Raw genomic sequence first — 26,102 nt, 5'->3', positions numbered from 1 at the left:
ACGCAGCAGGCTTTAGCTCAGCACACTGCTGGTTCTGTGGCTGGCAGTAGAACCTATTCTTTTGTCCTGGAGCCTTTCTAGAGCATGGTGATAGCTTGATATCTTGCCATCTTTTTGTTTCAGAAGTGAGGGTGGAATTACTAATGATTTTTGAATGCCAGGGTATATCTCAGGAAGTAAAGACATGATCAGCTCAACAGAAAACGCCTTGACTAAACTCAACCCTTCAGTGATTTTAGGCACTTACACATTCGTAACTAAGACATACCTGCCTAACCAAAGTGTTAAAAATCTGTTCTGTTTAGAGTTACCCCACATAGTTTTTGGCTGAGACAGGGCTTGGCATGTAGCCCCAACTAGCCTCAGACTCACAGTCCTGCTCACCCTCGGATGTCCCATGACCATGAGGATGAGCCATCACATCCAGTTCAACCCAGTGTAGGGATGAACAGGAGGAGGTAAAGGTGTTGGGCTGGACCCAGCAATGGCTGAATAGGATCCTCTCGCTGCTGAGGAATGCAGGGAAGTTGCATTCCCAAACCCTGGGAAGTCACCTCCCGGGGAGTAGCAGAAATTAAAGAGTTCAGGTTCAACAGAGTTCAGCCCCAAACTGGGTAGGGATTAGAACCAGGCTGAGAAAAAGATCCCCACTGCACTGGAAATGATACACAGGGAGCAAGAGAACATCAAAGCTTAGATGTCTATCAGTGTGGTAACTGGCATACACGCCATACGGACTGCATCTAACGGACTGCACCTAACAGACTGCTGCCACTTTTTAAAGGCAGACATGCAATTCACTCTAACCAAACCTCACTGTCTACGCGTGACGTCAACAGGACATCCTTACGCAAATCACTGGTGCATACAGCAAGCACTCCAGGCATGCTACTGCTAGGACTTCCTGAAAACCGACTACGTTTGAGAACCAGAAGCTGTCTATATCCAGCTTACTTCTCACCTGGGCATCAGGTGAGACACTCCCAGGGAGCCTGCAGGACTTCTGACAAGGAACTAAACTGGCTGTGAACAGGATGCTGACCAGGCTTAATGATGTCCCCAGGGTCCCCAGGTGCCAACACAGTGCTCAACTCACGTGAGCACGCCACAAACATTCATTCACTGACAGTTGTGACAGTGTTTAAGTTTTGTTAAAACAAACAAACAAACAAAATGAACAAATCCAGATGTTATTTGCTCACACATCAGCTGCCTCACATTTGCATTTTGTTTTGTTTTTAGACTAAGTCTCTCTGTATTGCCCTGGCTGTCCTGGATGGCACTCACTCTGTAGACCGGAATGTCCTCAAACTCACAGAGATCTGCCCGCCTCTGCCTCCCAAGTGCTGGAATGAAAGTGTGTACCACTATATCTGGCTAGTCACATTTTCTTACAATTAAATATTTTGTAAAGTAATAAGCTTATTTTTCAAGTTTTTAACTGAATTTTTGCTCCCAAAATGAGCTTTCTAAAAAAAAAAAAATTGTGATTAACAAAAAAGCATTTTCTCATTTCAAACCACTACAGCTTCCCTTATAATTTGTCTATTATGACTGAAGAAAAAAACAGGTATATGTCTAAAATTCATGAGTCATCCAAAAATATCCTTAAAACTTCAAAAAATAGTCTCAAAACCAAACAGCAAGCTCCTTTTAAACATTTTGGTTTTTCCTAATTCTGGACATATGACATCAAATCAAAAATACTGTGTGAAGGTAACAGCCTCCCCTCGCTTGAGAGCTGACAGAAGGTGTTCTGTGTGGCACATGTACAAGCCTGCCCTGTGGACTTAACACTCCAAGTACGTCAACCAGAGTGAGGAGAACAGGGCGAAGCCAGGTCACATAGGCTGAGACTGCAGCTCTGCTGCGTTCTTCTGATTCCTTAAGGAAACTACTATTTCCAAAGACCTCCTGAGACTCACATGACCTGCTACTGTAAAGCACTCAGATGGGGTCTGGCATGAAGCAAAATGCTCAAGCCTCTCTAACTTGTCTCCAGGTTTGTGGAGAGGCGTGTCTGCCAGGATGGCCAAAAGGCACATTACCGTTATCCCAGGCTCATTACTATGATCTCCTGGCAGCCGGGAGGAGTACCACACGAAGAGCAGTAACATCTCAGCTTCCTTTCCAAATGCTAACACCCACCCCACCCCCGCTCCCCTTTTTTTCAAATGAGGAAACAAAAGGTATCATCAGGGAAGTTCTCAGATTCATGGGGAGGGTGTACTTCCTAGTACCTAAAAATGCCCTGTCAGTGTGCTTAATGTGGGGCAATAGGCTAAGACAAAGCAAAGGGCAGGAGGCTAAGCTGCAGGGACAGACCCTTGGTACTTTGAAGTAACTAGCAAACCATCAGAGAAGCAAGGGCTCAGACTGACTCTAAGGTATAGAACAGCACAGAGTATGCATTCATATGGGGCTAAGCATCTTACTGAAAGAATTGGAAACCTACAAAAACCTGATATGTAGCCTTCAAATGTGAGCTTAGCTGTCAGCACGTCCCCGACAGTTAGCCACGCCTGCTTCCACTCTGTGTACCACACAACACAGGAGCACCTTTAATACTTTTCTGTCATCAAAGAACACTGGTTTCATAGGCAGGGTGAGTGGCAACCTTTGTCCTCCAGCACCTAACTGTATAGTACAAAACAAATACCAATTCAGGCAAGTATCACTCAATGACAGAGGCATGTGTTCTAAGAAATGCCACAGTAACCAGTGGTCACCACTGTGAAAACAACATGACATGCAATGGCACACGTGAGGCAGCCGAACCCACGACAATGTGATCTGAAGGGACAGCCATGGTGCGTGATCCATGACCAAACAGTCTTGATGCAGCACCAAACTGAAAAGCCTGTAGGGTTTCTGAACTAACAAGTGTTTCTCATTCAGAATTCTCTTTTCTCTTGCTCTTGGATGTCTATTATCGAACTGACTGAGGCCTTACATTATGGTGTCAAAAAAACTCAAAAAGTAGAGTATGAGCAATTTTAGAATTAAAAACAATATCAACAATTATTATTCATACTAATGGGTCAATTCTTTGTTTGGGTTCCTTGTTTGTTGGTTTTTAACTTTTGTGTATGGGTGTTTGCCTATATTTACGGCTGCACCACATATATGCAAGTATTCCCGTGGAGGCCCGAAGAGGGGACTGAATCCCGGGAATTAAGAGTTAAAGACAGCTATGAGCTGCCATCCACGTGGGTACTGGGAATTGAGCATGGGTGCTGCAGAAGATTAGCCAGGGCTCTTAACCACTGAGTCACTCCTCCAGGCCTACATGCGGCCAATTCCTGACATTTTGAAATTACAGGATAGCAATGGCAAAGTACTTCCAAATTTAAGAGGATATATAAAAATTATTTGAATATATTTACCAAAGATATCACATTTTCTTCATAATTACCAAATTAAGTATCACAATCAGCCTTATTTCTAAAGGTAACAATTCTAAGGCAAGGCCCTAGGACGGCACTATGGAGACACTACAGTAAAAGCACTCATTCCCTTTCTGTAATTTGCTGGGCTCGCTCTTCTGAGCACAGTATCCCATCATAGCCTAGGCTGGCCCGGAACGACCTCCACAGCCCAGTCTGTCAACTCTCCCCCACCCCTCATGGGGCTCCACACCCACTTCTCTTTTGCACACTTCCCATATGACATTACATTCAGTGATGGCAAGATATACTGCTTCCTCAGCCATGTCTTCCTTGCCAAAAGGCTGCCCTGTTTGTGTCTCAGAGATTTTGTCTCGGCCCTTTCCTTTTACAATATGCTTCTGTTATCTGGCCAACAACTACCCCACCACACCCTGAAAGAGGCTGATCTGACAGGACTTCACTTCTTTGTTAGTGATAGACACCATTTTTATGCACAAGCTGCTTTTCTAATTGCTCTAAGCTAACTGTGTCCTAGAATATATTCTTACTTTGTAAAACAAATCCAATAGGGTATATTTCATTTTCTCAATAAAAGTAAATCATAATACATAATCCTTTTCATTTCAACGAACGTCAGCACCATGGTTCAACCCTGCCTAGAAAACAGAGGTAACTTCCTTAAAGACTCAGAAAATAGGCTTCCTCTCCATTTGCGCAGGCTGATAAAGCCAGATCACGCATAGTCAAACAATATCCATCAGAGCTTTTACCTTTGACTCTTGCTTACAGACAATACCAAAAGTATTTCCTAAAATTCTGAGCCCTTTGGTGCTTTTGCTTCACTATAAAATTCACTGACACAAAGAACTGAAAAAAAAATTTTAAATATCAGCTTTAGTGTTTAATTAAAATAGTCCCAAGTTTTAATTCCAAAAATAATTTTAGATATTTAAATTAGCAAGAAAATATGCTTTGATCAAAAAGAAACTAATTGGCATTACTAAAACACATCATCAGCTGTAAGTTTTCTTGTTTTTTTTTAATTGTTACAGACTATATTCAAATTACTTATAAAAAAAATTGGAATCTCACATGGAAGGAGGAAAGCTTATAGATCTTATTAATCTCCCTGGAAAATCTGTCCTGCTATGAAGTTTTGGAACAATGCTAGCATTATAAATGAAAATGCTAAGAGTCACATTTCCTGGTAATTTATAAAACAGTAAACATATTCTATTAAATCTGATGGTGCAGTTTAAACATGCTTTAAGGTTTATCACGGTGGTTGTTTAATGTATTTAACAAATGCTGATTGATGATAAAACTAACGTCTGTATCACTTACCAGATATGAAAACACTGGCCAAAATGCATAAATAGAATTTAATAATATTCTAAAAGTTAGTCACATAAGCAAAGTCATTCATAATTTATGGAATGGTTTTGATTCACTTTAGCTCATATATTTTGATACTTTCATTTCTAGGCAAATCACAAGCTGTGACATGACTACTACAGAATATACTCATGTAACTGAGTTGATCTGTTTAGTCTATAGCACCTCTAAAACCTCACTGAGCTGCCATAATTTCTGTCAGCATATGTAATACTGAATGACCAGTAAAATACCTGAATTGAAACTATTCCAGTCTAGCAGTTTGTAAGATCTTGTGTTACCCATAATTCCGACAAAGGCTGAGTTCAAAACAGCAAATTAGTTGATCAGTTTTATGTGCAGAATAGTAGGAATAAAAAAAAAACTACAAACAAGAACACATTTGACAACAGCACTTGACAGGAACTGGAAGACAGACAGCAGAGTTAATAAGAAATAGAGACAGGAGAGGCAGGAGAGGCAAGCTACAGTAACCCAGCATGAACTGTCTAGTCCCTTGTCACCTGGCTGCTCGGAAACCACCCCATCTCTCTAAATAAAGGAAGGAGCTGTAAGAACTCGAACTTAGAAGAAGTCATCACCAAGAGAACCAGTGGCAATGTTGTTTTGTTTTGTTGTTGTTTTGTGTGTGCATTTGTTTGTTTCAAAACAGGGTTTCTCTGTGTAGCTTTGGAGCCTATCCTGGCACTCGCTCTGGAGACCAGGCTGGCCTCAAACTCACAGAGATCCGCCTGCCTCTGCCTCCCGAGTGCTGGGATTAAAGGAGTGTGACATGACCACCCAGCTGGGGCAGTGATTTTAAAATAAGATTTCTTCCCTTTTCCACTGAAAAGGAAATTAAAATGTCTCATATTCACTAGTTAAAAACTAGCTGCCAGGAAACACAGTGCATGTGTGTCCCAGCGGTGCTCAGTGGCTCCCAGCACAGCACAGCACAGCACGGCATCAGTGCCCATGCCGCCACAGTGCCGACGGGATTGGTCCAAGCCAGGGCTTCACAGAGCATTAACCATCCATCCAGCTTCTCTCAACAAATGATATCTTTTCTCCATAAAAATTTCTCAGGGGGCTTGGAGAAGCTGTTAGGTAAATGTTCCATCTCAGTGCCTAATACATACAACAAAGAATCCAAAGAGAGTTTATTTGAAATCAAGGTAAGATATAGGGACCATTAGAGTAAATACTTGATAGGTATTATACTGAAAACAAGGCAAACTAAAAATGTAAGTCTATGCCATTTCATAGTATTTACATACAGATACAGATATATATGCACTTGAAGTTCTGAGAATAATCCATTAACAATAACTGAGACTTCCCAGGCATGATGACAGCTATTGTGAGAGAGAGGAAGGAGGAGAAAACTGGTAAGCTGATAGTTACAGCCCACAAAACTCATTCTATGAGGACGATCTCTCTCCTGGGTTCTAAGTTCTTGTATGGCTGGAATGAACTGGTGGGTATGATAAGTTCTTAAAAAGATTTTGTAAAAATAAGTAACATTTTAAGACAATTATCTCCATTTAAAGCCATAAAACCATCAGTCAGCCATCCATGTGGAGCACAGACCATCAGGCCTCATCGCCTGGTCTTTCCTTACACTTCTGGTAACTGAATTTCCTACAGAAAGCGAGAATTTGGCACAATCTGCACAAATTTAGTGTGCTACATGGCAGCAGTTGGACTGCCCTCTAAGTGGTACAGAGTGTATAAATACCATAAGGAAAATGAGATCTTACACTGACCATAAAAATAAGAAATGGGGAAAATAAACCAAATGAAAACAAAATACTGGAGCTGAGATGATGTATTCGCTCACTTTAGAGAGAAGCAAGCATGACTAGCATAGCCTTTCTGAAGTCTCATTGCAGCTGGAAGAATTCCATTCTTACTCTCAGGTGAAAGCAAATCACAGAGCACTGATTAAACTTCACTGTGAAGAATAGTAATTCTCTGTTATACTCAAAAGCGCTACCTGCAATGTTTTCACCCAGTACTTACAGAGCATTCTTTCCTTCTTTCCCTACACCACAGAGAAGTGACGAGTTACCAAAGTACAGATGCCAACATCCTTCATGTTTATGGTGCTTCAGCAAATCCACCTAAGGGCTCCCATCATTGGTGATGCTTGTTGTGGAGAAAACTCACCCAGGTGTTTCTAATCCAAGGCCCTGACAGTGCCAGGACTCAGCTACCTGCCATCTGTGTCATTTCCACACTGTGCTAAAGACAGGAGCTACTGCTCCTCCTTGTTTGGCCACATGGACAAGTGAAAACCAGTAGCAACTTAACATAATGGCCATGAAGGCCAAACAGTAAAGACCTTTATCTCCCCAAAGCAAATATAAGGCTAACCCAAATGTTAATGAATGATCCCCTCAAAATGACACCCCAGCCAGAAATAAGTCGGAATGTGTTCATTTGCTGTACATTAAAACTAACTAATGTATACTTCTTAGCTTACCTGTAATTGCAATTACTGAAAATATTTCAAAATTACATGTGCCAGTTTATAACCTGTTTTCATCTCTGTTCAGGTTAAATTTGCTTTCAATATTCATAAAAATTAATTTTTCCAATCATACCTTAAGTAAAAGCAGTAAAGTCAAACTTATTAGAAAACGTACCAGGATTGTGGATCCGGTCTAAAAGTTTCACAGAGCGTGCACTAACGACGCCACCGACATGTACGAGGAGCCCAGGAGGGAAGGCCGTCAGGGTGAGGAAGGGGAATTCCTGGTGAAGACAAGGGACAGGACACAGGTGACCAACAGGACAGTACAAGGCTCTGCTCATGCAGATCCCAGCACAGGAAACGCATGGCCTGAAATAAATACACTACACCTGCTTTTTCATTAAAATTTCCTATACACTCATGGCTTCAAATCTGTTCCCCTACATCCGAGGTGACATTCAGAATCCAGCTGCTTTGTCATTTCTGACTGAGGGGAAATGTTCAAGAGTCCCCAGCTGAGCTACTTAGAACACACTCTTCTCTCTTCTCAAACATTCTCCTGTGGCACAGGGCTGGACAGCCTGACACGCAACCCATATGCATTTCTCAGTAATGATGTCTCTCACACACAGGCAACACAGGCTATTGGCAAATACTCCCAACGCCTGCATGTAACAAGAGACCTAGAACAGGGGAGTATGGGACATGGGGTGGGAGGGTGGGCAGTGTCGAGGGGTGAAAAAGAGAAAGGCAAACAGCGAACTGAAGTGAGAGCCAATCACTGCGTGGCCGGAAGCAAAGAGAGCCACACACTGTACGTTAGCAGAAGAAAGAGGTACATGGTAACAGTCGGGGAAGCAACACAGTCCTGCATGTGGCTCCCCTCTGCCAGAGGATGACAAGCACGACTCAGAAGAAAAATGACAGGATAGGGAAAGAGCACCAGCACGAGAGGGGAATGTCTGTGGGTGCCCAAACATGGCCACGTGCCATGGAAAAAGTGGATTCGAGGAAAAGGTGATGGCTACCTGACCTGCTTGGCTGTGAGATGAATGTGGCTCTCTTAACCAGAAGTCACTTTCCAACAGTCCTGACCGCTTTCAACCTAATAAGAGCTGGGAAATAGCCCAAAAGAGCCCTAGGAGGACTGCAGGTATTAAGTAAGGTTCATGCACTGTATTCCCAAGGCATCGCCACAGGTAGAAAGGAGCTACAGATGCTAACACACTTCCATTCTAAAAGTCATCATTATCGAATTTTCTAGGCCACAGCAGACTAAATGCAACAAACAAAAGGAAAGAGCTACTACTAAAAGCAGGCGCATATAAAAGCAGCAAGATGGCCGACTGCTGAAGCACAAGGCACAAGACAGAGCGGGACTAGCAATTATCAGCACGGGAAGCAGTCCCGCACGCCTCGGGATGCATAGACGTAAAAAGTGCAAGCGGGCGTGCATTGATATAAACACATTAAAGTCCAGTCAAAACCTACAAGTGATCTTTACTGTAATAAGGTAAGAACTGCTACCCTGTGTAAGAAGAGTAAAAAGGCAATCCACAGAACTGTTTATGTTTGACCTGGATTACATGGCTAAAGGCACGTCATACACTTTTTGTCAAAAAGTTGTCCTTATTTCTGTCTGAACTTTCATACTTTAATACATATAGGTGGTTAATGTAATTAAAATGTATTAAGTTGGGTCCATAGAATTTTCTAGGTTTTTTTTTTTTTCAATTTTAGGAACATTTAAATTTTAAAAGTCTCTTAAAAATATCAAAGTTATATGATGATCCCAAAGAATAAAATGTACTTTATACTTATTCTTTATACACTCATCGTTTAAGTATTAAAACAAGAACCACTGTAAACAAAATGTTCACAAGCTAAATGGAAAACAGGACTTCTAGCCCTGGGGACAGTAACTTAGTATAGAGTCTGCCTTGCTTGTGCAGGGCCCAAGGTGTGATCATCTAAAAAGAGATGGAGAGACAGTGGGAGGGAGGGACGGGGGGGAGCAAGTGAGAGGGGGAAGGAGAGAGGCAGATTTTAAAAAGGAATGAGCCAGAAAGTTCTATACTAAAGCAAGTCAGAGCAGAAAATAACCAGCTTGCTCCACAGATGGAACGTCTCTTAACATGACCCCAGTCCATCAAGCCAGCACACCAATTCACTTTTAAAATTGAGATTTCATCGGCAATAAGCAAAAAACTATTAGAATTATTTGGGCCAAAGTCCATCTGCAAAGTCATCTCCAATTAAAGAAGTTTCTGCTGTTACTGACAGCAGAAAGCTCAGCCGTCTCCACATCATGAGACTGTTGGCAGCTGCTGTCCATGCCAGGGCCTATGTTAAGTCCAAAAAATGACTTTCAAATCTGCCCCAACCACAAGACAGGTGCTGCTGTAACCCCATGTTTTAGAAAGCGGAGGATGGCAAGGCCTTCTATTCCTATACTCCTTAGCAATAAACATCATCACCTATATTTGTTCTTATTTCTCATAAGTATCATCCAGAGCGTGGTTTAATTTACAGTCTGAGCATTATGCCTGTTGAATTCAGAGTGTTGCTCTTTTCTTCCCTGCACTGACAAAGGCATCTTCCCCAACATCAGTCCAAGCACACTCTGCTCTCAATATCTGAATGTCGGTTTGAGAAACTGAAACGGACACGTTCTCCAGAACGTTTATCAATGTGTTAAGTAGCCTTCCTGTTGTCCCCAGGTGGATTTTACTTTTTGATGCTTTGATATATGCCAAGAGCACAGATTACAAAAATATTTGATAGTGTGTGTTTAAAGAAAGGCAGTTGAAAAAAATCAATAAAACATAGCAGAAGTATTACTTTCAAGAGATTTACATGGGGTTTTTCTTCAAAGATATATAAATGGCTCAATTTTTATATCAATTATTTTGTTATCCCCAGAGACACAGTAAATTTCTAGATTAAAAACTCCATGCTAAAGCCGGAGAGATGGCTCAGCAGTTAAGAGCACTGCTGCCCCGAGGGTCCAGATCTGGTTCCTGGCACCCATGCCAAGCAGCTCACACCACCTATAACTCCATGTCCAGGGATCCAATGACTCCAGCTGGCCTCCGCAAACATACACACGAGCACACACACACACAGATATGTGCACATCATCAGACATACAAACACATGAGTACACACACAGACATGTGCACAGCGTCAGACATACAAACACACGAGCACACACACGTACAGACATGTGCACAGCATCAGACATACAAACACACGAGCACACACACACACACATGTGCACATCACCAGACATACAAACACATGAGCACACACACACAGACATGTGCCCAGCGTCAGACATACAAACACACGAGCACACACACGTACAGACATGTGCACAGCATCAGACATACAAACACACGAGCACACACACACACACATGTGCACATCACCAGACATACAAACACATGAGCACACACACACAGACATGTGCCCAGCGTCAGACATACAAACACATGAGCACACACACACAGACATGTGCCCAGCGTCAGACATACAAACACACGAGCACACACACACAGACATGTGCCCAGCGTCAGACATACAAACACACAAGCACACACACACACAGACATGTGCACATCATCAGACATACAAACACACGAGCACACACACAGACATGTGCCCAGCATCAGACATACAAACACACGAGCACACACACACAGACATGTGCACATCATCAGACATACAAACACACGAGCACACACACAGACATGTGCACAGCATCAGACATACAAACACATCATGTTAGATCCCTGTAATGGTTCATCATACAATCTCATCCCACTTCTGAGGAGATCTTAATTCATTATAAATGCACTTTTCATCCATGTTTCCCAAAAGTGTGCTCTTTGGGAATAGGTGAGTTCCTATGTTCACTGGGCTCCTTTCCTTTCCTTTCTGTCTCATTTCCTTTTCTTTCCTCCTTTCCCCATGTAGTCCAGGCTGCTTTTGAACTCAGAATCCACCAGCCCCAGATTGTGAGTGCTGGGACTGCAGGTGTGTGCCTCAGATCCTGTTCCAGCTTTCTTTACTGAAGAGAAAAAAAAAAAAAAAAAAAAAAAAAAAAAACAGCTAAAAAGCTATGTGAATACCTTTAAAAGCAAGGGTGTTCAATGCTCTGAGGACGTCCTCACACGGATGTGTTCATGCACACTAAGACAAGGACATCCAATGCTCTGAGGACGTCCTCACACAGATGTGTTCCTGTTCACCTGCACACTTCTGCAGAGGACTTACTATACTAATGCATAACTTTTTTCTCAAACAGAAGGGACAGCAGTAGCAGCCAGAGGTAACTGGAAAAGCCAAAGACACTGCAGCTTTTGCTGCTTCTTCTGAACTCAGGGAAATGCAAGGGGCCACCACTGCCTATAAGGAAGGTTCAGATGCAAAACCGTAGCAGTTACATGTCAGGTTTTATAGTTACATACAAAAACTGCAGCTCTCAGTACCTCTGTTTTTAATCCTCTGAAGACTGTCCAGTAACAAGTCCAATGTGCTGACTTGCCCAAGATTTTCAAGTCTTTAAAAGCACTTCAGAGGCCAGCAAAGGCCTAGTGGGTAAAGACACTTGATGCCAAGCCTGACAACCTGAGTTCGATGACCTCATGGTAGAAGGAGAAAAGCCAGGCCTGTGCCATATTCTCTGGCCTCCATAAGTGTATCACAGCATTGATGCACCCACACACTTGCCCCCCCAAAAAAATACATTTTAAAATTTACTCAAATACAGTTTTTTAAAGTACAGTAGACATAGGACTGTTCCAGACCCCCTGAACGAAGAGGGCAGTTTGGAGGTCTGGACAATCTATGGGGCCTCTGGTAGTGGGTCAGTATTTATCCCTAGTGTACAAATGGACTTTGGGAGCCCTCTCCACATAGAGGGATACTCCCTCAGTCTAGACACATGGGGGAGGGTCTAGGCCCTGCTCCAAATGATAGGACAGACTTTGAGGATCCCCATGGAAGGCCTCCCCTCCCTAGGAAGTTAGAAAGGGGTTAGGATAGGGGATGGGTAGGGGGCAGGGAAGGAGGGGAGGGAGAGGGAGAGGGAGAGGGAACTGGGATTGACATGTAAAAGAAGCTTGTTTCTAATTTAAATAAAAAATGGTTTGAATAGAAAACAATAAATAAAGTACAGTAGAAGCCCAGTGTGTTGGTGTATGCTATAACCCAGCACTTGAGAGGTGGAGGTCATTCTTAACTACACAGTGTGTTTGAGACCACTCTCTGCTACACAACACTGTATCTCAAAACAAAAAAAAAATGATTTTTTTAAAGCACAAACACTCCTCCATTGCTGGTGGGAGTGTGAACTTATAAGACCACTCTGGAAATCAGTATGGCGGTTGCTCAGAAAAATAGGAATCAGTCTACCTCAAGATCCAGCCATTCCTCACCCAAATAGTGCATGTTCATACAACAAGGACATATGTTCAACCATGTTCATAGCAGCATTGTTTGTAATAGCCAGAACCTGGAAGCAACCTAGATGCCCCTCAACTGAAGAATGGATAGAGAAAATGTGGTACATTTATACAATGGAGTACTACTCAGCAGAAAAAAGCAATGGAATCTTGAAATTCGCAGGCAAATGGATGGAACTAGAAGAAACCATCCTGAGTGAGGTAACCCAGTCACAAAAAGACAAACATGGTATGTACTCACTCATATATGAATTTTAGACACAGAGCCAAGGATTACCAGCCTATAATCCTCTTCACCAAAGAAACTAGGAACATGAAGGATTCTAAGGGATAAATGGTCCCCAGGAATGGGAAGTGGCATGAACTCCTGAGCTAATTGGGAGCTAAGGGGAGAGTGAGCTGCCACAATAAGAGCAAGAGAAGAGGAGTAGAGGAGAGGAAATGGAGGGGCAGAGATATTGAGTTGGGGGAAGAATAGAGGAGAGAGAGCAGGATGAGAGATACCATATCAGAGGGAGCCACTATAGGTCTGAGAAGAGATCTGGAACCAGGGAGATCTCCAGAGACCTACAAGGATGACACGATCTGACAATTCAGGCAATGGTGGAGAGGATAACCTAAAAGCCCTTCCCCTAAAATGAGATTGATGACTTCTCTTTATGCCATCCTAGAGCCCTCATCCAGTGGCTGATGGAAGCAGAGACAGACATCCATAGATACACACTGAGCTGAAATCGGGAATTTAGTTGAAGAGAGGGAGGAATGAAGAGCAAAGGGGTCTGTTCCAGGTTGGAGAAACCCACAGGAACAGTTGGCCTGGACAAGGGAGAGCACATCGACCCCAGATGCTGTCAGGGAGGCCAGTACAAGACTGATCCAGACCCCTGAACATGGATGTCAATAAGGAGGCCTCTGCACTCCAGGGAGCCTCTGGTGGTGGATTAGTATTTTTCCCTGGTCCAAGAAGGGTCTTTGAGAGCCCATCCCACGTGAAGGGTTACACTCTGGCCCTGGACACATGGGGAAGGGCCCAGGACCAGCACAGGAAGATTTGGTGGACTTTGCAGAGCCCTGTTGAGGGCCCTACCCTGCCTGGGGAGTGGTGGGTGGATGGGGTGGGGGGTAGGTTGGGGTTGGGGAGGAAGAGGAAGGATGGGGGTGAGGGGAGGGAGAAGGAGAGGGAGAGGGAGAAGGGACTTACATGTGAAACAAGCTTGTTCCCTAACTTGAACTAATAAAAAACAAAAAACAAAAAACAAAACTCTGAAACCAGGTGCATACCTTTGATCCCAGCACTCCAAAGGTAGAGGCAGGCAAATCTCTATGAGTTCGAGGCCAGGCTGGTCTATGGAGCAAGTTCCAGGACAGCCAAGGCTACCCAGAGAAACTCTTTCTCAAAGAAGAAGAAAGAAATGTGCCCACTGCTGTGGCACACACCTAGAATTCAGAATCTCAGCACTTAACAGGTAAAGGTATGGGTTGGGCATGGTGACGAACGCCTTTAATCCTAGCACTTGGGAGTCAGAGGCAGGCAGATCTCCGAGTTCAAGGTCAGCCTGGTCTACATAGTAAATCCCAGGACAGCCTTGACTATGTGGAAAGACCCTGTCTCAAAAAAAAAAAAAAAAAAAAAAAATCACACACACACACACACACACACACACACACACACACAACTTTTACCTAGGCATTGCAATCCTAGCATTTGCAAAGTTAAAACAGTATGATTATATGTTTGGGGCTAGCCTGAGCTAAGTAGTGAGATCCACATTAGCCTAGACTACAGATTAGTCTCAAAAAACAAAAACAAAATTTTAAGAAGCCCACAAATCCAAAATGACTTGAATGTTTCCCAAGCTTTTCTGTTGATGTAAATTCTAAAATGGCAACTGGAGAAAAAAAAAAAAAAAAAAAAAAAAAAAAAAAAAAAAAGAAGGCAAAGATTAAAACCATTCTGGCCTAAAACGACAGCCACACCTCCACTCTGACCCTGTCCTCCGTACTCCTAATCTCTGGCTGTTTGATTCAGTCCATGACATGACTATTTTAGGTGCACCTTAGGTGGTACTGGTTGCTGTGCTGCCAAGAAAGGAGCAGCTGAAGAGCAATGCAGTTTAATGGGGTACAAAACAAAGAAGTGGGGGCTGAGGACACAGCTCAGTGGGAGGTGCTTGCCCAGCATGTACAAGGCCCTGGGCTCAATCTCAAGTACTGCAAGAAAATAGAGACCCCGGTAGAGCTCAACTCATGACTATACTTCAGCTCTGCTCACTCCACCCTGTCTAAAAGGTACACAGTACATATATAGCTACTTGCAGCATGAGAAAAAAAAATTGCCTACAGAATAAACTCAATGTCTGCAGTCATAGAACCAGGAAAACACCAACTGTTCTGAGAGGCCAACTACAGAAAGGAGGTGTGCCTTATATGGTGCTCACTGCCTCACCTCTGTTCTCTCACAAGTGCTGACATCAAATAAACAAACAAAGTGAGATTCTCTGCGTGCTTACAGCTTCCAAAGCAGGCAGAGGAGAGCTGTGGAGCTGTGTGAGCGCAGCACAGGACACATGGAACCATGCACCTCGTTCACAGAAAAAAACAGAAGCCTCCCACGAAGCCCTGAAAAAGCCAGCAGCACCTGTTACAAGCTTAAATGAAACTTAAGTGAACGAGATTAAAAGTAGAAAGCTTCTAACACAAGGAGCAGACTCTCACACATGTTCAGAAACATACCCGCCTTCTACAGAACCTATGAGGCGATCCTCCCTTAGCAATGATGTTTATAAAGAGAGAGAGAGAGAGAGAAAAATCATCCAAAAACTAGAGACAGTTTCCCACTCAACAAATGAACTAAACATTAAGCATAATTAAAATAAAAATATACTAGACAACCATTGTATTAATTTTAATCTACAGATATACAGAACATGTCTTATGTCTAATAAACAAGTCAGTGACAAAAATGGTATTAGCAGATAAATACGTTAACATACTAGAGCATTATTTTAATGTAATGTTAAGATGTTTTTCTGCAAAAGAAAATCAGCCATTTTTTTTTAAATTGTAACTTAAATGGAAAAATAGAAATGACCTCAGCATTCAATGGGTTTTTTCAGGAGAAATATTTTAAAGATTGAAACACAAAACAAAAAAACTTACAGAATTTTTCCAACTAAAAGTAAGTATTAGTAAATAAATTAGTTTGCTATCTTGAATACATTTGATCATTAACTCTGGAAGCTTATGACACAGCAGCACAAAGCCACAGTGTCTGCGCAAGGACAGAGAGGAGAGTTGAGTGAGTCTTACCCGCTGTTCCAATGCCGACTGAGTCTGTTGCCGCAGAAGAGCTTTAAAGGGCCCCCCTTCTTTGCCAGCACTCCCACTTCCCATTCCTACAGGACATCAGCACATAAGTGACAGCCAAATGACAACCATGAGACAGTCATTTCAACTGCATTCAACTTATAAACAGTATGAGTCAAGTACAAGAAAATCATCTACACATTTCACATATTTGAGATGACAACTAACACACACATTTTACTCTACTATACTAAGACTTTCTTTAAAGCAAGACATCAAAGTTCTGGTCACAGCTAGTTTTAGAATCAATTTATTCTAATAAGAATGCTAAAGGTAACAAATCATTGATAATATTCAATATTTAAAATGAGACTTTTAATAAAAATAATCAAAAGAATAACTATTTCTATGCTAACAATTTAAGCACACCTAGATACCTTATTGAATATAGAAAAGAAGCATACTAACTGCTCATTTAAAATACCCCAAGAGAGCTAAAGAACATGGAGTCAGCATTCGGAATGAAGTCTACTTTCTGCTGAGGCCCACCTCTGAAGATGGTGGCTAGCACACTACAACAGTGTGCTCACTGACAAAAATCAACACAGTTTTATGAAGAAAAAAACCACACACAGGTAAATACATCTCAAATGTATGCAGTCAGGGGTGGAAGAATTCTATTTCCTTAGGCTTACTCCGCATTTCTTTCCCTGCCGTTTTGACAGCACCACAATTTGACCCAAGGCTTGCATGGAAATGGAATGGGTGAGAGGCTAGCGCTGCTCGACTAGGGTGAGCCCCAGCCTCCTACACTAAGATGCATACGGTCAAATTCACTGCAGTGCCTTCCAAAGGAGCTAATTCATGTTTACATTTTTAGCTGTTCTTGGATAAGGAAACAAAGGTTAGCATGTGTGTAGTCCCATTCTGTTCTTTAAAAAATAATTTTTTCTTATAGTAATCTAAACATTTTTAGAGACTATACAATGCTAACTGGAAATAAAACTAAGATCTTTATATGAAGCGCATTAAAAGTCACAAAATAAAAGGTAAGCTTGCAGTGATAAATAAATTACCAGAAAACATAGCAGAATAACTTGATTAATGTAGTGGACAGGAAAAAAAAAGGTATAATAAACGAATATTACCAAAATGAGACTTAAACTGGTTCAAACAGAATAATTTTCTCCTGTAGCCTTATGGGTTAGCAACAGGCTGGCACGGTGGATGTGGGTGGAGCAGGAATGGAGAGAAGGAGCCGAGCACCGACAGCAGTGGCTCGAGTGAGAACCAGGGAGCGACAGTTACAGGGAGCGTCCACATCCACGTCCCGAGACGCCACGTCTCAAGTATAAAGTTCAGTGCCTCCTCATAACTACCTATCAAATACCAACCTCCAATGACATCTTTGTAATTCTGATCAACTGCTAGTAAAATAACTTATAGACATATAAAGCACACAATCATTCTTTATGGTACAAAATAAATGTTTTCAAAGATGACTTAAAATAAAGGGATTAAAAAAGCTGACATAATGTGATCCTACCAGAAGCAGCCAGGAACAGCTCTTCACTGAAAGAAACACTTTTCCTCAGAACGGGGCTGACAAGGCTACAGTGATGAGGGGTAAGGCTAGCTTCCGAGAGGAGGCGGGACTTAGGGTGAAGGGAACCACAAGAGAGGGGGGTGGAGCTGGGGCACAGGTAGATGCCAGGCCCCTGTGGGTAAGGCGCTGTGGAGGAAAGTAGCAGAGATGCAGATTCAGAGAATCGGAAAGTGCAGGAGAAGGAAAGCAATGATGAAGCAAAACACAACAGTCAAATGGATTTCAAATGCAGACAAATTAACACTAGCCTAAGAACGCCCACCCGCCAGAACCCTCTAGCCAACACAATGGAAACCAAAGATACCTTCTAAATTAACAGAGCCCTTTCAAACTCTGTAGTCATTAAAACATTTTTTAAATAACTAGCAAGATGTTTATGCCATTTACAACACTTTTAACTGACTTTTTCAAACACTTAAATTGCCCATCAAATTTTGTTGTTTGGTTGTGTGTCTAAGAACTTTGCATGGTTGCATAGCACCATTTGTTAGTATTATGATGAGAAACTTGTTGCTTCAGTAACAAACACTTAAAGTGCTTGGTACCGGCAAATGTTACCAGCTAAGATAATGCATATTGTTCTGTTAATGGACTATTCATTAAAAAATAAAGAGTATGGCATTATGAATGCAAAATAGTCAGTTTTTTCTATTTTTGAGGTAAAAATTAAACCTTTTACTTTTCCTCTACAATTTTTCATAACTTAACCTGATCATAGGCAAATTTACAGAGATTCACACACAAAGATTAAAAACCCTGTGAACAGTAAGAAGTATATACAGTAACAGACTATCTAAGAAAGTAAAATTAACCCCGGATCAAGTGTGTAAGTCTTTGTCATCCACCAGCATTCAACATTTTCACTGCTACTGAGACAACATTTTTAAAGTCTCATTCTTTAAAATGTTATCAATTAGATTCTAATAAGAAAAAAACTTAAGAAGTCAAATAGAAAAACAGTGTTCATTATAAACAGCAAAATAACTTTCTCAGGCTACCTTTATTACGTTTGTTCTATTTTTGACTTCTTGGTTTGTAAATAATAAATGAATTATAATCAGTTTATTCCACTATTTCTCAGAAGACTGGTTCTTGAATGTAGGAAATTGGAAAGCAGAGAAAGACACACACTGAGTCACAGCTTTAGAAATTTAAGAACATTATTCTGCCATTTCCTAACAGAGAAGTGGAGTGCCCACCTCTCTGGGCCACTGAAAGGTGTCAAAGGAGTCACAGCAAGGCCAGGAGTCTGCAGATGCTGATGGACAGTAAGCTGCTGAGGCAAGTGAGCGTAGTAATAAAAGCACTCAGAGTCAGCTTATCAGTAATATGTTGCAACAACACACCATTTTATAAACGAGGTTTTAAGAACCAGTGTTACAAAGGTCATGGCTAGTCCAGATGATGCCAGTCAGAAAGCTTGAGAGATCTGGCTCAATCACTTGTCTGAACAAATCTTTAGGTTTGGCCTTTTGTAGAAATTAAAAAACAAAAAGGCCAAGAAAGCACTGTCAAAACTTTATCTATGGTCTGAGAAAAAGTAATGAGTAAGTGTACTGAAAAGCAGCCTAGAGTGAGTAGCCGGAGCCTTAAAATCATTGTTACATCTTACTGGACTTGAGGGCGCACACCCAGAGTCCCAGCTACACTCAACATTCAGCTCACAACATTCAGAGACCTGCCTCAGCAACTTCACAAAAGCATCCAGGGGCTGGGGATGAAGCAGAGGGGTGGGATGCTGGCCCTGGCCCGGAATGCATGCTGTGCCGAGTTCCGTGTCCAGTGCCAACAGAGAGGGGGTAAGAGGGGACAACTCTATCCTGACTCTGTCTTGTCCTGACATCGTGAACACTATGGCCAGTCTCTTATTCCATTTTTTTTTTTTTTGCATTTCATTACAATTTGAATGGTTCAATTTTTATGGCACAATTGACAGCTAAAATGCCACATTCCAAAGCATTCACCACTATAAAATACTACTGTATTTTTAACTGTTATAATTACATACAGTAAGCCTTCAGCATCTGTAGGGACTGGTGCTGGGGCCACCATTACCACCTTCTTACAGTTTCTTATGAAATGTGGGGTATTATCTGCAAATAACCTACGCGTGTGCTCCTGTCTATGCTGAGTCATCTTACGCTGCTCATGATACCCCATGCAGTCAGCGGAGGAGATCATCTAATGCTGCATCACCTGACAAGAACGAAAGGTGCTTGACTGGGGCCAGGTGCAGAGTCGACTAAGTGTATACTTAGAAATAAAGCAACTGTCAAGATACACAGTGCTGGAGAGGTGTGGCGGGGATGGGAATAAAAATAAAGAGAAAAAAATAGGTGGTTATACTCTGTGACCATAAAAAAGAAAGGAAGACAGAAATTTAGTCTATAATAAATATTGCTTTGGGTGTAACATTTTGTCTTGTTTGTTTTCACAAGATCTGGGTCCGTTTTTTATATTCCTTTTCTATACTAAAATAAAACATGAAAGGTTATTAATGATGATAAATTCAAAATAATATAAATAAAAATTGTTTTGATCAATCTGATAGGAAAACTGCCAGAAATAGTACTTAAAATACTAGAATAGTAAATCTGCAAGTTTTCAATCTTTCTTTAAAAATTATTTAAATAATTTAATTTATAATTTATATTAGAAGCTAATTTAACCTTTTATCAACTTTTTATCAAAAAACATTGACAAAACTCCACAAACCATTCATAGGACAAACAGGAGAGGGAAAATTATAAATTTAATGAATTAAAAAATATTTAGGCTGAGGAAATTTAAAAGGCAGTCTCAACCTGGAGAGCAAGCCTAGAAAGGTAAGCACCCTGAGTCATGGTCTCAGTGTCAACAATGATTCAAGAGTTCAATGTCACTCACCAAACAAAGTAATTCCTCTACAAAAATTAATTCTAATAACTGAATAGTTCACTATTTACATTGTCTTTTTTGTTTGTTTGTTTGTTTGGTTGGTTTGGTTTGGTTTTTTGAAACAGGGTTTCTTTGTGTAGCCCTAGCTGTCCTGGAACTCACAGAGATCCGCCTGCCTCTGCTGGGATTGATTAAAGGCGTGTGCCACCACTGATCGGCTACATTATCTTTTAAGTTAACGTGTGAACATGTTAAACAGATGTGACCAATGTCATCTATTCCTCTCCTCTTTTTTAATTTTTCTTTTTTTCTGTTTTTCCAGTTAAACTCAGGACAATACTTCACACTGACCTAACCTTAAGTCAATAAGCAGATGGACAGACATCTGTACTGCAATATAATCATTCCAGTTCTGAAATGTTTCCATAATAAAAACACAAAACTAAATTCTGAAATAAGAATAAATAAGGAATAAATTAATCATATGCTCAAGAATTACGTTTCAAAAAGCAATTTGAAAATAAGGTGACTATTGGAATGCCTTAGGATGGCACTCCTCTGACTCTGAATATGAAATGAAGACAGTCAACACCCAAAATTAATTTGGGACTTGATATCAACAATGATTACATTGGCTAAAATGTCACTCTCCAAACACTGTCTTTTCAGAAACTTAATTTTAATAACTGAAATGATCAGCATTCACATTCATGTTTAACTCAAATGCAGAAACAGGAGGAAAGACTTGGATGGGACGCTCGTAAGAAACAGAAACAAGTTTTAAAGGCAACACGAAAGGTGGGTGGAAGTGCCTTACCAGTCTTGGGTGTCAAACTCAAATCTGTGTCAGAAGAAGAGGACTGTCGACTGTAGGACTTGGAAGGTGAAAAGGAATAAGTTTGGTTTTTCAGAGGGGTGGAGGGTCCTGATGAGTGAGGATTGGGGTTGGGATCTTCATTGAAGGGACTCCTGCCAGAAGAAGGTGGAGACACATTAAGCAATCATGTGCCAAAGGCCTTGACAGTTGGCAGCATGATCCAAACATCAGGAAAGAACTGGGGTGGGGCCGGCAGTCATTTCTTAAGTGTGGAGCTGGGAGTGAGGCCAAAGACAACGAGCTGCTGTTAACCATTCATCATCCTCCAGATAAATATTATCTGCATTGAAACAGTTAATAAGCCAAGTGGAAAAGCAAAGAAGCATGAGATGGTAGACTAATGGGGGTTAAAACATATATATTAAATGGGAAAAATAAAAAGAGTAAATAAATGACAAAATATTTAAACAAATGCTTTGTAAGTTACAAAAGAAAATTATGGCCACAAATGGTGTGTGGAAATATCCTTAACTGTCTTCATATTTACACACACTCGAGTATCTCCAAAAGAAAAGTCTGTTTCCTTATCCTACAGCATCAGAGTGCCACAGCTAAAAACACAGCAGAGAGGACAGTAAGCAGAGCTACACACAAACCCTGCATCTGATGCAGATACTTGCTTACCTGTTTTCCAATAGCTCTCTTCCACAGAATGAAACAGACCCTATCATTTCAAAACCCTACAGACTTAATACATAAAGAAATAAGCAAATCAAAGTGTCAATGTCTGCTTCATTAGAAGCATTATCAATTTCAGTTCTAAACAAATACGGAAATAGTCACAGAACATGCAATTGGAGGGCTCTCAGAATGCAATCCACAAAATCATAGGGCTCTGAAAGGATCTGTGGAAGAGACTTTGGAAGCTGGAAAAACACCTTCGCTTCCATAGTCAGAGCCTTTGTGTCAGCTAAACAGAAGTCCTTCATTGAAGCTAGATTTAAAGTAAGAAAGGGAAGAAGCAAAGATCTGTGGTACCTGCCTATGCTACCTGCCTGCCTGCCTCTGCAGCCACTCTGCCCGTGGCCTGCCTCTCCCCAGCTCTGGAGTCTGAGCAGTCTCGTACCAGTATAGATGAGAGTGGGAACAGACACAGAGAAGTTCTGAGTAAGTCGTGAGCCAGTAGCAGTGTGAATTGGGCTGTTGTGAGTCGAGCGACATCCATGGCTTGGAGGATGAACCAGCGGAGACCTGAAGGAATTTGTGGTCAAAGTGGAAGAAAAGAAAACAATACATACAACAGATTGCAAAAGTTATGTTAAAATTATTTTTGAAGGAGCTTTTGTTAAGGGAGAAAACTTATTTTTTAATCCCTAGCATGCAAAAAGTTGAAATTAAAAAGAGCAGTCAGTAATTAATGTGTTAGTATATAATTTTAAAGGATCAAATTAATAAATCAAGAACTGTAAATAAGAAAAACAGCAAGTATAATTGTCAATGGAACTAAGAAGACTACTAAGACTTGAATTTTAAGTTTTTATTAACAAACGTTTTTGTTTTCATCAAAAAAGGACTTGCTATTATGTTTATGGGAAGAAAACACCCATAAAAGTGAAAGCCTGTCATGTTCTTTTAAACTAAGATATGATATCTTTCTATGAAGAAAGTTTAGCAATTATTTATGTTTTTAGGACTAGAATTTCAAGACAGAGGTACTTAAGAATATATAAGAACTGTCAGCAAGAAGAGAAAATGAGGGAAGTGACTAGGTTTGAATAGGCACAGCTCAGCCTTTAACATACAACACACACTGAATAAAAAAAGAGGATCGTCTAGCAAGTGGACAGCAAGGGACACAACTCTCAAACTCAATGGGACAGATGCTCTGCTGTGTCTAACAAAGTCTAAAGTGTGCTTAGGACAACTGACACATTAAACCTCTTAGAGGTGGTCTGCTTTATACGCACAACTGAGTGAGTGGAGCTCTTCTCTCCCCTAAAGTGAAAATAAAGTGTGCTTAGGACAACTGACACACTAAACCTCTTAGAGGTAGGTGGTCTGCTTTATACGCACAACTGAGTGAGTGGAGCTCTTCTCTCCTCTAACGTGAAAAGGGGCCTTCAAATTCTTCAACTTGGAGAGTCTACAACACAGATCTGTGCACACAAGAAAGCATGTGTGTGCTTTCTGGTATGCTACTAAACCAAAGTTCAAACACACTGGAGCACTACCATGATATACGCTCAGAGTTCTACCAGTCTCCTTGTAGCAAAGTTTGCCCCAAATAACACATTTCCATTGTGAAGTCCATTCCATCCACTCTCGTCTTTCACTCATTTAGGTGACTTGTTTTCTTTCACCAAATTCCAATCTAAAACCAACAGTGTTATACAATAGCCAAAGGCTAGTTATAATAATCTAAATCATAATGAATTTTAAACTATCACCCAAACTGATGCCTTTATTACAAATACAGTATAGCCAGTTGCAACAGAGCAGCCTATATCCCAAGGGGCTTTCCAAACGTGGCCTACATTGTAAGACGCCTTCCAAAGACCCTAACAATGCAGGGTAGAACAAATCACTCTAGTCTCACAGTTTAAAGTAAATGGCTGTGAGAGAAAAGGAGAAACAATTCTCCCAGGGTTTACTGAGGGTCTCTTCATGAATGCACATAAAACACAACCCTGTGGTTTCCCTTTCTAAAGCGCCAAGTAAAACACTTTTTTCTTTTCACTCAAAACCCCAGTCAGTATACAGACTACTTCTGAGATGCACCTGCAGAAGCCAGGGATTCTGAAGTGTAGATAAAACTACATGGTGGCAACAGACAACTCAGGTCTTTGAGTGGGGGGGATAAGGGGGATGTATGTATGTATGTATGTATGTATGTATGTATGTATGTATGTATGTATTTTGAGGCAGAATCTTACCAAGTAGCCCAGGCTGGCCTCCGACTGGAGAGTCTCCTGCCTCAGCCTCCTAAGCATTGAGAGTACAGGCACGTATCATGGTGATTGGCTTCAAGAAGCAAGTCTTTAAATTACATTTGGTATGGAGGGGGACAGGGGCTGAAGCTGCCTGTATCTAACTCTACCTGTTTCAGCTCAAAGTTGACACTCTCATTTTTATTATAGTGCTTGTGAGGCAAACACTCTACACACCGCTGAGCAACGTTCACAGCCTTAGGACACATTTTAAATAGAATATAAAGCAAACTGAGGTTACAACTTTTTAAACCATTTCATTTGTAAGTATGTTTCTAAGTACAATCTGGTACCACTGTGCTAAATCCTTCATTCAGAATTTAAAGACCATCAAAGGAGGGGCTAACCAAGTACACTCTCAGCATAAAGAAAACTTCATTTTTCAAAAAGACCACAGGAAAAACCTCTTTGAGAAGTGGGATTGTTTCCCTTTGCCCTCAGCTGACTAACGCTGACCTAGGAAATGGGTTAGATTCTCCATCTATAGATTTTGACCCCCTGATAACCTCAACTGGGAAGAAGTCAGCAGACTACTGCCCGAGGCCAATCTACCTCCCATCTACTTTGTAAAGGAAGCCTTACAGGAGCACAGAAGTGTTCACTAGTTTATATGTTGTGCGTGCTACAACAGTAGAGTTACATAGTAGCATCAGCAAAAGCTAAGTTATCTACTCTCCTTCCTGGGCACATAGTTTCCCAACTCTTAACCTAGAACTATCTCTAACGGCTCCAGCATAGAACAAGTGTTACTTCGCTTGCATGGAGTTGTTCCAACCACATATTCACAGCATCTCTGGTCCCCAACAAGACTTTCAACATAATCATTACAACGGAAAAAGAAATTGTCATTCAAACATTCTCCATTAACAATTCAGTTAGAGTATTTAAGAGACATCACCAGGAGTGCTTCTAACATAAAAACCCAAAAATCGAAATGCTCCAAAACCCAAAGGTCTTAAAGACTGCTATCCAAAGTGTTTCCTATTTTAGAGGTATTCCAGATTTCATACTTTCAGATCAGGGATATCTAAGCCACCCCCGGCCCCTTTGGCCACGCTCAACACTCTTCCTTTGATACAAGTGAAAAATCACAGGCCAAGTCAATCATAGAGATGAGCTTTGCAAGGAGTGTTGGCTAGTTTTATGCTGACACAATCTATGGTCACCTAAGAGAAGGGAACCTCACCTGAGACAATGCCTCCATAAGATTGGGCTGTAGATAAGCCAATAGATCATATTCTTAATTTGTGATTGATGGGGGAAGGCCCAGCCCTAGGTTCTCCAAGAAAACAGGCCAAAGAGGCCATGAGGAGTACCCCCAGTAAGCAAAACTCTACCTCGGCCTCCAGGTCCCTGCCCTGCCTGAGCCCTTGTCCTCATTTCCAAGTTGCATTGGTCATAATATTTCATCACAGCCACAGTAGCCCTGACTAGGGCACTAGGCACAGAGCTTTCAGGCAATATATAAGTCTAAATTCCCTTAGATCATAGACTGGGAATTCCTATGCAGGGATTTCTTATGGTTTTGGTGGTTGTTATGGTTTTGTTTGGTTTTTGGTTTTTGTCTGGTACTGGGTAGGAGGGTATGTTCTGTTTTTGTTATATTTTATAAATAAAGACAGTCTACACTGTCGGTGTCTAAAATATTTACTACCTGGCCTTTCAAAGAAGTCTGCTTAAGTAGGCATAGCACTGGGCATCCCCAACCCATTCTTGCAAAGCTAAAGACACCTTGAACCAAAGAAATTTGGGTCAGCCTGGACAACAAAGTGAGAACTGATCTCAAAAACAGGAAAGAAAAG

General features: G+C 41.3%; 1 protein-coding gene across 1 annotated transcript in view; it reads right to left on the bottom strand.

Annotated features, from left to right (window-relative positions):
• C2cd5 (C2 calcium dependent domain containing 5) overlaps positions 1-26,102 on the bottom strand; it is a 92,782-nt gene that overhangs the window by 42,344 nt on the left and 24,336 nt on the right. The window contains 3 exon segments of the mRNA XM_027430157.2: positions 7,412-7,520; positions 16,017-16,102; positions 21,314-21,465. Of these exon segments, the coding sequence (XP_027285958.1) occupies positions 7,412-7,520; positions 16,017-16,102; positions 21,314-21,465 (347 nt within the window).

The sequence above is a fragment of the Cricetulus griseus genome, chromosome 8 (assembly GCF_003668045.3).
Source record: "Cricetulus griseus strain 17A/GY chromosome 8, alternate assembly CriGri-PICRH-1.0, whole genome shotgun sequence".
Lineage (NCBI taxonomy): Eukaryota > Metazoa > Chordata > Mammalia > Rodentia > Cricetidae > Cricetulus > Cricetulus griseus.
The sequence above is the reverse complement of the archived record's forward strand: the minus strand, read 5'-3'. Positions and strand labels throughout refer to the sequence as shown.